The 16,640-nt window shown below is 40.6% G+C and overlaps 1 protein-coding gene across 1 annotated transcript in view; it reads right to left on the bottom strand.

Annotated features, from left to right (window-relative positions):
- Window positions 1-16,640, bottom strand: part of LOC121863315 — a gene marked incomplete in the record, with an annotated part of 233,601 nt that overhangs the window by 37,056 nt on the left and 179,905 nt on the right. The window contains 1 exon segment of the mRNA XM_042361934.1: window positions 8,732-8,812. Coding sequence (XP_042217868.1) covers window positions 8,732-8,812 — 81 coding nt within the window.

The raw sequence follows: 16,640 nt of genomic DNA, 5'->3' as shown, positions 1-16,640 counted from the left end.
TTAAAACCAGTTTTTGTGATATGGCTGAAATCACGGCGTCCATACTACCATCTCCACCTCGAGAGAGTCGAATTCTAGTACTGCTCTCTCTGAGGCAGAGATGAAAGTTCTTGATCATATTGTTGTTCCGAAACGAGGTTTGAGAATTGCAATTAAATGTTAGGTAGCGGTATGTCCTCCTAATATTACTTATTAAGTAATTATTAGATGTTTTAATTGCCTGTATGTTTGGCCTGGCCGGGTGGCTAAAGGAATTAACATACCTAGGTAGCATTGCTGACGTCGCATTTGAGCTATATCACAAAAACTGGTTTTAGAAAAAAATGGCTTATTTTGTGGAAATGGTGAAATATTTCAAATGTACTGCCATAGCAAACAAATGCATTATTTGCTCACCAGAGGCGCCATGGCTGCTCCTCCGCATTCCACGGCTCGCCCGCTCAGTGCTTTCTGCAGGTGAGTGATGAAAGCAGCCAACTGCTGCAGATACGACCTCTATGTAAATGGAACTGCTAGTGGTAGAAAAGTGATCATTTGAATAATGGAAAGATTGTAAGCCAACTAATATTTTTGGTGTTTATGTAGGTGTGGGATTGTCAAAGTGAGGGTGGTAGAGTGCTGGCATCTGCTGCAGGAGTCTGTTGTTCCTGAGTCTAGTGTTCATTGGTGCCTTTAGTTAGTAGAAAAATAGACTTGTTAAATCAAGTTAGTCACTTTTTGCCTCCAGAACCTAACCCACTAGTACCTCATTGATTTACATGTAATTATATATGTGATTTAGTATACAGCGAACATTGTTGAACCACTCTCTACGCGGTATATCCCGACCCTACCTTCTTTGTATGTATACTTTTCTGTGAGAAGGAAGTAATTATCCATCAATCCATATCAAACCCACGAATCTGTGGAACTAATTGTGTTCGTTAATCGAGGGACCACTGTATTCACTTAGAAATAAAAAGGGACATTACAACAGTAAGCGTAATAGGGCATTTAATACAGAATAAAACAAAACATTATCACCCGAGTACAGTAAAGGTAAAATATGATACTTCTGACAGCGTTTTGGGCCATAATGGCTCAAAGGAAGAAAGGTTAAACTGAGAAGTACAATAGAAGGGGGGAGGTTCCCACATAGGCCACTGGGCTACTTAACCGGAAAGGTAATTAACACTCGGGATCATACACTCAAAACTGACGTTTTGATTCAATGTACAGGAAATTAAATTTCTGCCTCACGATCAGACACACCAGTATGGCATTTTTTAAAATTTTCTCCTAAAAGTTTCTAGGTCCGATACTTCCAAATTTTAATGCACTTTTGTCATATACTCTCTTACTGGAACCAAGTTTTAAGGCTAGATGGCAGCCGTCTATGTGAGTTGGACCATGCGATAATAGATAACAAATGCCAATGTCTTCGCCTTCTCGGTTTTCAAAGGAAGCACGCTTTAAAAATGTCCACTGTGGCGTTTGTGCCACTATATCAAGATATTTATCTCTTCCAACCTCAATATTTATTTTGATGAAGTGATAGTGATGTGTATTGAAATATTTATAATGATATACAGCAGTGAAATATTTTTTAATTTATGAGACGATTGAAATGGCTACTCAAAATAGTTGCATATACCACACAAAAACATGACGTAAAATACAGTATAGGCCTAGCTTGGAAAATAATAAGTGATAGTGAAATGCAGTGCAGTAGAGTTATGCATGTAGGTATGATGAATTATAATGAATATATTGTGCTTATTTGATACGTATTTGTAATTGTCGTGCATCTGCGAGGCCTACCTATCTCATCTGAGTGATGAGTGGAAATATTGTTGCCAAAATTTCGGTTTTGTCAAAACTAAACTGATCTATTTCTCTTCCTTAGTATATGTGTAGTACAGTAATAATCCACCATAAAAAAAAACTTTCAAAGATTTTGATAAAAAACTAGCAAGGAAAAAATGTGTACAGTGGTCCCTCGGTTAATGAGCACAATCCGTTCCAGAAGGTTGCTTGTTAACCGAAAAACTCGTTAACAGAAACCATTGTTTCAATGGGTTTTTGGGTAGTGGTTCCAGCTCACGAAATTGCCTAAATTCAGCAAAAGGTAGAAAAAGTACACTTACTTTGGGGGTGTGTATGTGGCTCCTGGATGATGATGCTGATGTGAATTTAGCAGAAGTGGGAGGTGGTGGAGGAGAAGGAAAGAAGAAGGAAGTGGAGGTGGAGGAGAAAAGCATTTTACTGCTTCTTGGAAGGTAAGTGCGCTTCCATGGAAATCAGGAACCTCTGGACTGACAGATTCTCCACCATGAACATCACCTCTCTGCCTTCTTGAAGTGGAAGGCTGAGGGCTAGCATCTTGTTCCTCTGCCTTTTCCTGAAAATTATTAATTGTGGTCTGGGAAAATATATATATATGCATTAGCATGTTTAAAAGAAAGGAACCATTGTGTCTCAACGCAAGCACAAAGTTAGTTCAGATTTTCCATGCAGGTGCTGGAGGCCAAATTTCCCTGAGCTCTCCCAGTAGTAAATAGCATCTTTCAACTCTGGAAGTTGACATATGGTCATCACTTTTCCTTTTCCTCCTCACCATTGTCAGCCTCTAATACCTCATCCCAGTTGCTGCAAGTCTTCAAGGTAAGTTCCTCTCATGAGGCATACAGCTCTTCAACATCATCCTCCTCCACTTCAAGGCCCAATGACGGCCGTGAATTTTGTCTCCTTGTCCAACTCGCTTCTTCCTCAAATCCCTCAAATCGCATGGACTACTGATGGCCACAGTGCTTTCCATGAAGAATTGAAGTCTGAGTGAAATTCTTGCCATGATGACAATCAATTTTACAGCCTCAGGATGTTGAATTGTGTTTTCAGAACTGTTTCAGTGGTAGTTCGAGGATCAGCGGAGTTGCCTGATGGCACACCTCCTAAACATTTTCTTCATGCTTTTAACCTTGAACTTGCTGATCATTCTGGTCCATTAGCTGTATGACTGATGTAGTGTTGGGGCTTAAAAACAACACTTTCACAAAATCAAATTGATACTCCAAAGTTCTACTTAAATTCGGGTCATGCCCAGGGCATTATCCATTTTCTGAGGGAATTTAGCCACGGGCACAGGTCAACGACCCACAGCGGGAGCCTGGGGGCAAGAGCGAGGAAGAAATTTGCGTATAGAAAAAAAGGTTATACTGTATTAATCTATACCCACCGAAGATGCGGAAAACAGCTTTTTAAGTAAAGGCTTAGATTGTAAGAGCATGGAAACACAGAGAAATTAGAGCATTCCACAGTTTGGCTGTCGCGAGGAAGAAGGAGGTACTATAGGTTATTCTCATTTAGAGCATCCACAGAGAAGCGGTGGGCACACCCATGAGGCAAGAGCGTGTGTTACGAACCCACGACATGCCGGTACCTGGGATGCCAAATCCACGAACATTGCCCGTTAAAGTACCTGTAAAAGAGAGAGTGAAGCTTAACATTTCGGCAAGAAAGAGAAGAGATTTGTGGAAGCTAAAAGGAGGAGATTCATAAGACAAAAATGCCTTTGATTCCACCTATCTAATAGTTGGACAGAAGAAGAATACCCCAGATAGACAGAGCGGTACTCAAGTTGGGGCCAGATAGTCCCTTATACTTGGAGCAACTGCTCAGGTAAATAACTTCGGCATCTATACAACATTCCCAACTTTAGGGAGGCAGCTTGGATTATACTAGGATGTGATTTCAGGACATATTGGAGGAAATGGTAAGGCCTAACACTATTTCAGACTTTGGGAGGATGGTTGCGTTCTGAAATGCGTGGGCAGGTGTCTAGCATTTACAAAAGTGAATTGGGAAATGTGAGTTTTATTACTGTGGGCCAAAGCCACAGTTTATTTTCCCCATTCAGAGATGCTGCACAGATCCGTTGGTAGAAATAATGATATCAGTTCTCGAAACAGATCTAATTTGAGTAGGAGGAAGGGAGAAAATATGAGGAAAGAGTGAAGGTAGAATATCAAGCGTAGAATGGATAAATTAGTTGTAGTGTAGTAAATCATTGATAAAAGAAGGAAAGTTGGTGAAAAGAATAAGGAGAACCCTGTAGGGCAGCCACTACTGGTAGAAAAAGGCGAGAAATGCGATCCTTTCGACAGCAACTGCACCATGGATCGGTTTATAGGAAGCTAAGAGATAGAAAGCAATGTGGGGAAGAAACCAAAGAGGGAAGTTTAGATAAGACTTGCTTGACATACCCTGTCAAATGCTTTGGGAGATAATGAAACCGCGACAAAGTTTCCCCATAATCCCTAAGAGGATGACCAAATATGGGTGCAATGGGAAACAGATCATGATGAATCACCATACAAGCCAGAAGCTGTGGTGATCCGACAAAGAAGCGTTCAAGGTGGCAGGAGAAAATGGGAGTTCATGATAGTTTCCGAAAACCTTAGAGAGGGATAAGTTAGGGCAATGGGGAATAGTTAGAGGGATTAGAATGGTCATCCTTCTTGGGATAGGCTGAACAAGGCATGCTTGCACAAGAAGAAAGTTTGGTTTTTGAGCAGGCGAAGTGAGGCAGCACAGGGGCGGGGCCCCAGCACACTCTCCCTCAGAACCTGTGAGGAGATATTCCGTCCAGGTCCATCGCATGCGTGCCTCATCCAACCACTGGACCGCTTTTTGGCTGGCCTGCAGTGAAAGTGCAGGAAAGTGCACTTGGGTTCCGTGGGAGGTGCGGGGTGAGGAGGAGAAAGAGCCTTTTGGGAGTTTTTTGGTGGTTATTGGAGTAGCTCTTCACAGAGAGGCAGCCTCATGGCCCATTCATTAAGAGCTGTCTTGTCACCCATGCTGGTTGGACAATATTAGGCTCCGGCACCCATATGAGGTTTATAGGTGGTGACAAGCATACCGCTAAGGCTTCAGTGGGAAATCCCTGAAGCATTGGCACCAAGCAATAGAGTGAAACGGTCTTTCATGGGTTTATGCCCGGGTACAAGAAGCCTTCATCTCTGGTGATGAATGTTCTTTTGCAGACTCACTTTTTTCCAAAACAGCCCAGTTTAAGTCCACATGGAACACTTGCTTATGGAGATAATTTTCTTCATCCATCAGTTCTTTAAACTTCACTAAAGCTTTTGCTGCACTTCGCTATCAGCACAAACTTGGCCTCCATGCGCTACACTAAATATGTCACTTCTTTTCTTAAATTTGTGAACCAAATTGTATAAGCACATCATTGTCATCCCTAAAAATCCCATTTAAATTTACCAGTATTAGCTGCATAACAAATGCACAGCGCTTGTAGAACCTCAGAAAGCGGAAGCAGTGAAGTAAAGGGAACGCTCATACTCCGGGTTTTGGAGCCGTATGTTTATGTGTACCCAGGTACAGTTATATCCATCATTAAAGTGTATGTATTCATAGCATTAAGGATCACTCGGGGTATGTAGGAAGATGTTAAAAAAGTCCAGATTGAGCGGACTGTGTACTGTAAGACTAAATGTGGATCAGGGGTTTGAAGGTCATACTATTTCGTCTGTGGCGTGTAGCGAACATAACTCCAACAGATATCATATGAAAATACATGAGAACAATAGATGCAGAAAAAGGATAAATGTATCAGAACTATGTACGAAGTGTTGACAGTGATCCAGAAACTATACTTGAAAGGAATATAGATGTATCTTGTCGGTATGAATTTAATACACCTCGTAGCCTCCGTGACATATACCCCGACAGGTACAGTGATCAGAGAATCTTGTATATGTTCAAATAGTGCAATGTGTGAGAGAGGAGGATCCTCATTACAGTTTTAAGTGAAGTTGATACACCCGCCATGAACATTCAGCCTTTGTTTCAAAGCGGCGTCATGTACCACGCCTCAGATGCCGCGTTGATATTATAATCCCAGGCATTTACCCAAAGGCAACAAACCAAGACCTTACCTTGGTGTGTAATTTAGGATTAAAATATGTGTTTATAAGACATGAGTGACAATATACCGAAAAGTGTTCAGGTGAGAACCATAAGAAACAAAAGTGTAAATTGAAGTTGGAAACTGTAGGCCTATGTGACCGAGGCAGGCACTGCCCTCAAGTCCTCCTCGTTCTACCCCGTCACTCAGGTCAGTGTCCTAGCGGGCTATATCCGCCCTATAGTGAGTTGATAAATATAAGTTACACTACAGTTTAAGCTTTGCGGATATATAAGTGTGATAGGAAGGTGTTAAGGGGTGGGATTGCCGCCCGTCAGGCATTATTTCTCAGTCCTCCTGCGTTCTACCGTCACCTCAGGTGCCATGGTGAGGTACCCAGCGCGCTGAAGCCGCCATTGTCCTTTGGCGTCACAACAGGTGGGGACGGCTCATATACCAGTCCACGCGGGCCTGCTGATTTCCAGCGCACCACTCCAAATGAATAGTCACAACTAAGGAGACGTGAGAAACTGCGGTCGTCACTTGGGCGACCTATAATACCGGCGTGAAATAGTGCTGGTATGTCTCTAGGTGAAAGCCCTGCGTCTTTACGAGGGCGGTGTCGCGACGAGGTGCCCGTTGATCATACCCAAAGTCACAAGAGGGCATAACGCACGGGTATAGGGTATAACAGGTGTGTTGAATGGTGCTACTTCATGTATGATAACCGGCGGTGCTATATTCCACACAGGTGGAGCAGTCTGATGTGTTAAAGGGATATTGTAAGAAGAGGCGACAGAATGCGGTGGTCACAGATTGTTATGCAATAAGTAGGTGGATGACCGCCCATCAATCTAAGAGTCTGGGGCCCATCTGGGTAACCATTTCCGTTGTTCTTCTGAGGAAGGCCAATTCATGTATGACTTTTCCGGTATGTTTGATAAGGAATAAATCCGTGCAAGACATGTTATAGTTTCACCCTTCTTTACCCATATCGATCTGGTCAATGGAAAACTAACCCAATGCCTAGTCCACATACGCGCTACCTATGAGCTGCATGCCATCAGGGGGTCTGAGTGGCAGCGACCATAGAAGTGAATTAGAGTTAAGTTATCCCTTAGATTTAGTGACCCCAGAATCTGGCAGTATACCAGCCTTTGTAGCCTAAATCTTCAAATTCTGTTACCTAAAGAACCAGGTTGACCTATCTTAAATGTTAAGTAAAATCTCCCTGGCTCTTTCACAAATAAATTCAGTAGAAACTGAATCACCTTTCATCTGTTTTTCCCTAGTAGATGAGAAGTAACCTCTCTGTTCCTGGAATTAGGGATCTGCTTTAACACTGCCTTCTTCATGTTTTTTTATAATTTCCTGCTTAGTTTGGATTGAAATAAAGCTTTTCTTGATCTCTTAGGCCCAATGCTGGATTCAAAAAATCTTAACACTTGATATTTTAAGTTTAAACTTGCTGTAAACAAAGAATATTTTCTTTAAAATAACACTGCACTAAGCTATATATTGTCAATATGTAAAATAAATTTTTAAAATGACCATGGTGCTTACGGAAACACAGAAAAACGTTTAATTGAAGAGAGTCTCAAGCAAGATGTTACCTCACTGAAAAAGACAGAGAGACTAACTTTTCTGTTTGGTGTGTTGACAGGCTGGATGGCTTTGCATGACTTAGTTTCACTTACCTTCAATTATGTTCACTAATTGTGCAAAATGACTAAAAAATTTTAATATTAAACTTTTAAAATTATTGAATAGTATAAACTTCTTGATATTTACTAAAATAGTAGAATTTTAAGCCCTAGAACCGATTACTGTATTGGCCGGACTAATACTACAGTTGGTTGACGTCAAGTGCAAGCGAAAACATGTTGAGAGTTGGCTAGAAAACTTCTAGGTGCGTAGAGGAATTGCTTTCGTTAGCAGTTAAGAATCTTATGGAAGGTAACTCGTTAACCGAAATCTCGTTAACCGAGGGACCACTATATAAACATTTCTGTGACTACACACCTAACAGCCACTTATTTTTACTTTTTATTCTGTAACTCCATTACTTTTTACATCTCATCTTTTTATTCTGATTACACCATCGTCTTCCTCATGATTTACTCTTTCTTACCCTGTGCATTTTATTCTGACTGATACAATGATGTGGGTACAGCACGAAGAGGAATCAACAGTAAACTCTCATTTTTCACTGATACTTTCTTTGTAGCTTTTACAGGTATTTATTTAGTTATAATTTTTTAGAGTTTCATGTGATTTCTCAACCATTTACCCTTGCAAGAAGGCATCATTTGAATAAATATTTGACAATGTCATTGTATGAATGATGCTCAGAGAAAATAACTTCTCCGTGATTTCTGGTCATTCTGGGGGCTCCAAACACAGTGAGTAAGCAGGCACATTAAATAAATTTCAAGTCCTGGGCGGTTAAGTATTTTGAATAAAATTGCAGAAGAATTAATATCTGTATCTCTTGTGAAACTGTGTCCCATGAATGCATTCCTTAATTTTATACTGTGATTACTCAAGTAAAATGCATGGAGGTGCTGCTTAAATTCTTACAATGATTACCTGAGTTGATTGTGTGCAGGTGCTGCCCACAGAAAAGAGTTTTTGTAGATGATAAGATTAGAACTACTGCCTAACAGTAGTGCTTCCATGGCTATCTTATGATCATATAATTTTTTTAACTAGAATACAATTAAAAGAATTATATGGATGTTAAGAAATACCATCTTCCTTTATGACTATAGAATAAAGATTAATAAAATCCAATAAGTAAAAAGGAACAACAAAAGAAAAAGTGTTTACATCAGGCTCAGAAGAGAAGTGGACCTTTCTCAGGTGGGAAGAGTTGGATTGTCGTTTCCTCAGTGAAGATTTCTTGGTTGTCTACCTACAGGTGAGGGAAGATGAAAGATAACTAATACAGACTGGGGCTCAAGTAAATAGGTACATACACAGTTTAAAATTAGCTGCGGCAGAATATTAATGGAAAGGCAAAATTTACTTTCAGTTACTAGTGAAATAAAACATTCATACACATAAACCTGCAACTTCTACTTTATCACATGCTTTAGTAAAATCATTTAATTCATAGATCATGCATGAGAAGATATATTTACTTATATATTTGGAGAGTTCTGTAAGTTTATTCAGGACAGCTAAAGGGAGCTAGAATAGAATTTTAGTTATTTCTGATTATATATACAGGTACAGTCAACCCTCACTTTATGTGGTCCCACTTCTGGCGTTTCCACATTTTGCCCGGTGCCCCTGCGGCGATATACTTTCGCGGTGCGTGTACCCCGCTTCACGGGTTGAGGGGATCGAGTAGGTACACAGTGTATGTCTTTGATCGTTATTGGTGGCGTCATATGGCGTAGCGGACTGTATGATTAGGCAAAACATCACTTACCTTCCTCGCTGCTAGCACAGCGGTGGTTTAATAGCGTGCCCGCGGCGGGGCATTCAAGCCCCTGAGCCTACCGCATCGATTTACCTCAGGCTACGTATATGTCGGTATCGCCGTTCCCATAGAAGGCCGGCTTCCACGGACACCACCACCACCACAAAAGAAACCTTGCATTACCTGGACCTAGCCACCTAAACCAAAACCGGCGTTCCTTAAACTCACGAAATTAGAAGTAAGATCATACAGAAGTTGGAGAACAAAGGGCAAAGTTGATCTCGTAGCGCCAACATGGTGATGCTGAGAGTCTCTACGATCAGGACAATTAGAAGGATGCGTTTATCACAAAGTCTACAGGTGCTTCTGTGATCAAAATATTACCACAACCAGGTGCTTCTCAAGAAAGAACAATTAATTGCTTGGCTACTTTGGGTACATCGAAGCGGCGGAACGCTGGCGGTGGATGCAGCGCTCAGTTAAGAATACGCCCGTGAGCACAGCATGCTGCAGTGTCACTGAAAGATAGAATTACGAGCCAAACCTTTAATATAGCTTCCTCCTGGGTGGTTTACAGAGGTTTAGAGAAACAAGATCACCAATAACATTGAGGTGGTGATGAAGTAATGCTGACTTCAATGTGCGGCTGATTTCCTCGTTTTCGTGAGATTATGGAAGGGCGTGCCGATGACAGGTGTTTAACATGGACGAATCTGGTCTTTTTGGAAAAACTACCTTCAAGACCTTACCGTTACGAAGAATGCCAGCGAGTATAAAGGCGGCGAGGAAGTTGCAGAAGGAGCACATCACCGTCCTGTTGCAATGCCTCGGTGCCTTGGCTCAAGTTGCAGGTACACAGCACATAAACGCCGCGCCTACAAGAGCATGGACATGACCAAGCTAAATGTCACTGGCGGCCGCCGCGTAAAGCGTGGATGTTCTCTACACTGTCCTCTCCTATAGTTTGATGACTGTTTGCGTTCCCGATGTAGAAGAAATTCTGTAAACGGCGAATGTGCCATTCAAGATTTTGTTGCTGCTGGACAACGCGCAGGACACTCACTTACTGTTAGATCATCACCCCAACATAAAGTGGTCTTCCTTCCTCCCACTAAGTGCCGTACAACGCTGGTTAAGAATTTATCTGTAATGTAAGAGCTGCATTCTCTCTTGAATAAATTCAACCTACTGAACTACTACACCAACACCAAGGGAAGAGTTCGTAAAGCGCAGGTGACACCAACACATTGGGAAGCGAGAATGGCAATCAACAGTTGGCAGAGCAAGTGCAAACATTCTGGAGAACATTCAACGTCAAAGAAAGCTGTATGGACTTCTTGGTGGGCATGGGATCTGTCTATATGCACAACTATTCGTCACGCATGGAGACATGTGTTGCAAGGCGTACGGGTGTTGGGCAGAAATAAATCTGTGACTGGAGTTCAGACTGTTGCAGTAGCCGTTGGACCTTGCCAGAGAAGCTGCGCCAAGTCGATATTCTGACTCTTGGGGCTTCTCCGAGACCACCAACGGCGACATCCTGGAGGTGATAAGGGATCTGATGTGACTACCGATAAGATGGTAGATGATGATGATGGCGTGGTGAAGGGGCGGGTGGTCGTCATCCCAAGAAGAGCGCCGCCTCCCCATAGTAATATTAGGGGTGCCATCGAGTGTATTAGCGAGAAAGTCATGCTCCTCCTTTCGGCGACCCTGGCATGAAGCGGTATGAAATCTTCACTACCCAGCTGTTGCAGTCTATGGAGCTCTACATCAGGTTTATCATGACAACGCAAACACCAGCCGTCAGCAAAGCATAACAGAGTTCTTAGCCCGCCAACCCACCACCAGCCAGCTGACAGTGATGGCGGGGCTGGTGGTGATGACTTTGGGGTTTGTGAGGCACCGACGGTGTGGATGCGTGGGCTATGGGGTTGATATTTTCCACTGCCAGGAACAACACTCACATGCTAGTGGTGGCTTGTCCTGTTTTCAACCTGTGTGGTTTGTGGGCTGAACACTTCTCTATTATCATTGGTGGAACTCTTCATCAAAATTTGGAATCATTAGGCGCACATTAAAAATACATATTTAATGTGGGAGAAAGGCAGTTTGATTTGACCCGGTCTCTATTTCAAATTAATCCCATATGTTATGTTGTTCGCTTTCTGGCGTTTCTCACTTTCTGGCGGGCATAGGGTTTTGAGATTAACAGCGTAAAGTGAGGGTTCATTGACATATATATATATATATATATATATATATATATATATATATATATATATATATACTATATATATATATATACCATATATATATATATATATATATATATATATATATATGTATATGTACAGTATATATATAGATATATAGATATATAAAATATATATATATATATATATATATATATATATATATATTTATATTTATATAAATATATTTATATATATATAAAATATATTTATATATATAGATATATTTATATATATATAGATATATTTATATATATATAGATATATTTTATATATATATAGATATATTTATATATATATAGATATATTTATATATATATGGATATATTTTATATGTATATATACGACATATTGTGTCGGAGAAAAGTGGAGTTTGGGGGTCTGCCCGGCCTCATTTCATTAATCCCATACTGTATGTTATGTTGTTCACTTTACGCGTTTCTCACTTTACGCCTGGGCTGGAATTAACTGCAGTGAGGTATATATATATATATATATATATATATATATATATATATATATATATATATATATATATATATATATATATATATATAGTATATATATATATATATATATATATATATATATATATATATATATATATATATATATATATATATATATATATATATATATATATATATATTTATATATATATATATATATATATATATATATATATATATATATATATATATATATATATATATATATATATATATATATATATATATATATATATATATATATATATAATCAGAAATTTCAATGTGATATTTAGAAATCTAGAACAGAAATAACCGATCTGCTGAACAGGAAAGCATGGCCAGGCTGAAACAACCACGCATAGGCTAAAACAAGACCTCCAAGCAACGCATAGAGCGGGGAGGTGGAAGCATTTTAACTAGGCCTAAAGAAAACTAAATGTACTTTATCAAATTAATTGGACACGATTCTGAAGTTAAGGGACAATATTAAAATTTGTGTATTGGATAGTTTCAGTCTAAATATGTTACGTGTCCCAGAAACTATTAGTACAAGATGACATCATGGGGCAGGCGACGCCTGAAGGATGCGATGACCGGGCCCAGTCACGCCGTCATTGACCAAACGGACGTCTACCACACGTTTGCCAGGAAAACGACCACGCGGCCTCGCCTTCCGCAGCGTTTCATCAGTGTTGCAAGTAAGTTTTTTATTAGATCTTAGACAGTGTGTAGATACGGCGGAGAAGAATTTAACAGTAGCTAACAGAGTGCTCCTTTTGCAGGGTTACGAGAACCCACTTGGTTGGCGGGTGATGGTCAGTTGGTCGGTGTTTCAGGTTTGGAATATATAGCTGGCAACGCACGAGGCAAACAGGTGTCTCTGACGACTAACTACGTGGTACCAGCATCCACACTTTGGTCGGTGTTCAATCTGGTTCATCAAATCTCCCCACCTTGGTTCATACAACACCACATCTCTTCAGTCAGTCAGTGAAAAATCTTACTAACAGGAAAGTAGAACTCCTCCCTCAGCTGGGCAGGGTTCACCCGGTTGTACTCTGAACTGGTCTAATTAGGCGGGCTGACGGTCACTCTCTTCCTGTCCGTGAAGTACTGGGAGTAAACTGAGTGCAGACTGAGTGAATGAAAGGCCATACACTGGGACCGGGAGTCTAGTGGTTACATAGAGACATTCATCTTCCCAGTATTGGGAGTATGTGATTAAAATAACCAAGTCCAGGTGTGTAATCAACATTCCTCATGGTTGATTGCACACTTGGGATAGGGTTCCTCTTCAAAAGTTTGTGAAAGGCTGTTAGTACCTTAAAGTATGGGTGCATTCTGAACCTATGTGTGAAGCATGTTACGGGTGTTGGTGGAGAAATACACTCATGACTCCTGAAACCTAGAGAGAGTAATGAAAAAAACAGCAGAGCACCCGCCTGCCTGTGGTCATGAGTGATTTTCTCTGTTTCTTGTAAATGCCAGCCCCTTGGCAGGTTAGTAGTTACAGTCGGGTATGCTATAACGAACGGATCTACTACAAATATTCCTATCTTGAACGGTTTTACCTATAAAATTGATAATGCTATAACGAACGAAACTCCTACAATGAACATTATAAATTTTTTTTTTTACTAATTTATTGTTTCTGTATTACAAGTATTAATGATATTCTTTATTTCAAGGGTTTAGATGCATATTTATGCACTTTTTTACAATTTTTACAATTTAACATTATATTTTTCAGTGTTAAGTGGTTGTATTTGGGGGCCTGGAACGGATTAATCCTATAATGAACTAAATGCTATAACGAACAAGGTTCTAGAACCAATTAGATTCGTTATAGCATACCCCACTGTACAACCTTTGGGTTCTGGGTAGTTAGGACAGTTAGGATTATAGTATTTTGTGGGTCATCCCAAACAGGCTATGAGTGATCCATGTTCTTGTGTAGTGACTAAAATCGCGATTTCTATTCCTCAGTGATTGCTATAATTTTATCAGATTCCCTTAAGGCATGTTCATCAGTGCAAGTAATATTTTTTAATATTTTATGTGCCACTAAGTGATGTATGATGTCTGAAGGAATTGTTTCAGATGAGTTCCTCGTTCTGGTGTCTGTTCTGGTGTATGTAGTGCTGCTGCATTGATAGTTCTGTTCAGATGCAATTAATATCTTTTAATAATTTTTGGGATACCATGTATAACTTTTGTTTCCCATTGTAGTGTATAAGCCATGCTAAGAAGTACTCTAGTGCTTGTGTACAATTATTGATTCTGTCTGTAGTGTTGGAAGGAATAGAAATGTCATCTTTTACCAGTGCATCTCATTATAAATACAGGTACTAGCTTTCCAGGTCACAGAAAATACTTTTATTAATTGTGTTTGTGCTGGTTGTGGATTTTCTCTGAGGGGCGCTTCCACTGCATTACCATCAATTATAACTAAAAAAAAACAATAACTAGTAGTGAGATATTCCGACCGGTTTAATATACAGTAATACCCCGATTCTGTGGTTTAAACTACGCGATTCTACATTCTGTGATTGCACCTCGCCAGAACCGGAATTTAATTTTATGCGGTGCATCTACTTATATACGCGAGTGAAGTATAATTTTTTTATTTAGCTCATAAAATTCATACAAATTACCTGGCCAGAATATAATTTACATTGCTGGAATTCTTACAATATGATGATCATTTTGAATATATACATCATGGATTTTGCATTAAACATACAAATTTTAGATCTAATATAATAAATTGGTTTACACAAAGCAAATATTTTATCTTTTGTGCAAAATATATGAAGTTTACATTCAAAATATTCCTTGACCTGCAAGGAATCTAGAAATGTCAATTATATTATCCTAACTTTAGTCTGAGGTATTATTTATTTCTATACCTTAAAATCTAGTGTTTTCACGCAAACATTTCTCAGAGAGGGAGGAGCTTGCGACTTGGGAAGAGAGAGGGGTGGGGGGGGGGGAGTTGAGTCCATTATTTGAATGGACATTAACCTGGCGACTGTATTTCTCTTAAATATTAATTGTGTATGCATACCATCATAAAATTAAGATGTTATTTTTACTACAACATAGGTATTGTGTCGGAAAAAGTGGAGTTTGGGGGTCAGGCCAGTCTCTATTGGAATTAATCCCAAATGTTCTGTTATTCCATCTACGCGGTTTTCGTTTTACGCGGTACCCCGTGGGTTCAATTGACCGCGTTTGGTCATTTACGCAGCACCTGTCCCGACGCCCTAATTATTAGTTACGCGGTACATTCCTGAATTTAAGTGGGAAGTGGCGCGGACAAGCTGCGCGCTAGATCGCTCTTACATCTACGCTGACATCAGATGACGTTTCGGACTGTGATTGGGCCATGCATCCTTACCACCCACGCATCCCCTCCGCTGCTAGCTGTGATTGGTCTAATTTAACTTGGCGTGCCCTGCCACCAGAGGGAATAAGTCGCTGACCTTAGAAGCGTTAGTCCCATTGTCCTCAGTCTCCACGTATACAGTGCTCTCTCGTGTCCGCTGATCTGCTCAACAATGGCTTCCGCTGGACCCCCACCACCTCCGAGAAACCTTGAACTACCTGGCCCAAGTCGCCCCAAGCCCAAGAAGGTACAATGCACCTGAAGCTGTGAAGTGAAGTACAAAATCGTCCAGGAGTTAGAGAAAGGCACAAGACAGGTGGATCTCGCCCGACAATATGTAGTTAATGAATCGACGATCCGCACCATCAAGAAGGATGCCGGCAAAATTAAAGAACACATGAGCATCACAAAGTCTGCAGGTGCGTCGATGGTGAAATATTGCCACAATAAGGTGCTGCTCAAGACTGAAAGTTTATTGGTCAGGTACTTGATTCATCAGTCAAGAAGGAACATGGCGGTCGACACGCAGGCAGTGCAGGACTACGCGAGAGAACTGTACCTATCCGCTGGGTGGCTGCAAGGTTTCAAACGTCATAATAAGATCACGAACGTTGAAATTGTTGGCGAAGGAGCAAGTGCTGACCGGGCTGCCGCTATGAATTTTCCCCCATTCTTACGAGAAATTATGGATGAAGGACAGTACCCCGACGACCAAGTGTTCAACATGGATGAACCCGGGTTGTTTTGGAAGAAATTGCCATCCAAGACCTTCGTAGTCAAGTCTGCGAGCGAGTGTCGGGGCCGGAAGTTGCAGAAAGAGCGCATCACCGTCGTGTTCACCACCAATGCCTCCGGCATTTGTAAGCTGAAGTTGTCTGTGATCCACAAAGCCCGCAAGCCGCGTGCCTACAAAAATATGGACATGAGCAAGTTAAATGTCCATTGGCTAACCTCAGGGAAGGAGTGGATGTTCACTGGTCTGTCCCTCTCCTGGTTTGACAACTGTTTCGTTCCTGATGTGAAGAAATTCTGCGAGCAACATAATATTCCATTCAACATTTTGTTGCTCCTTGACAACGCACCAGGACACTCGCCCCTATTGCTGGATCGTCACCCCAATGTAAAAGTGGTCTTCCTTCCCCTAACACTATGTCGTTAATCCAGCCCATGAATCAGG

This window comes from Homarus americanus, unplaced genomic scaffold (assembly GCF_018991925.1).
Source record: "Homarus americanus isolate GMGI-L3 unplaced genomic scaffold, GMGI_Hamer_2.0 scaffold46197, whole genome shotgun sequence".
NCBI classification, from domain to species: domain Eukaryota; kingdom Metazoa; phylum Arthropoda; class Malacostraca; order Decapoda; family Nephropidae; genus Homarus; species Homarus americanus.
Note: the sequence above shows the minus strand (reverse complement) of the source record. Positions and strands in the feature narration are given on the sequence as shown.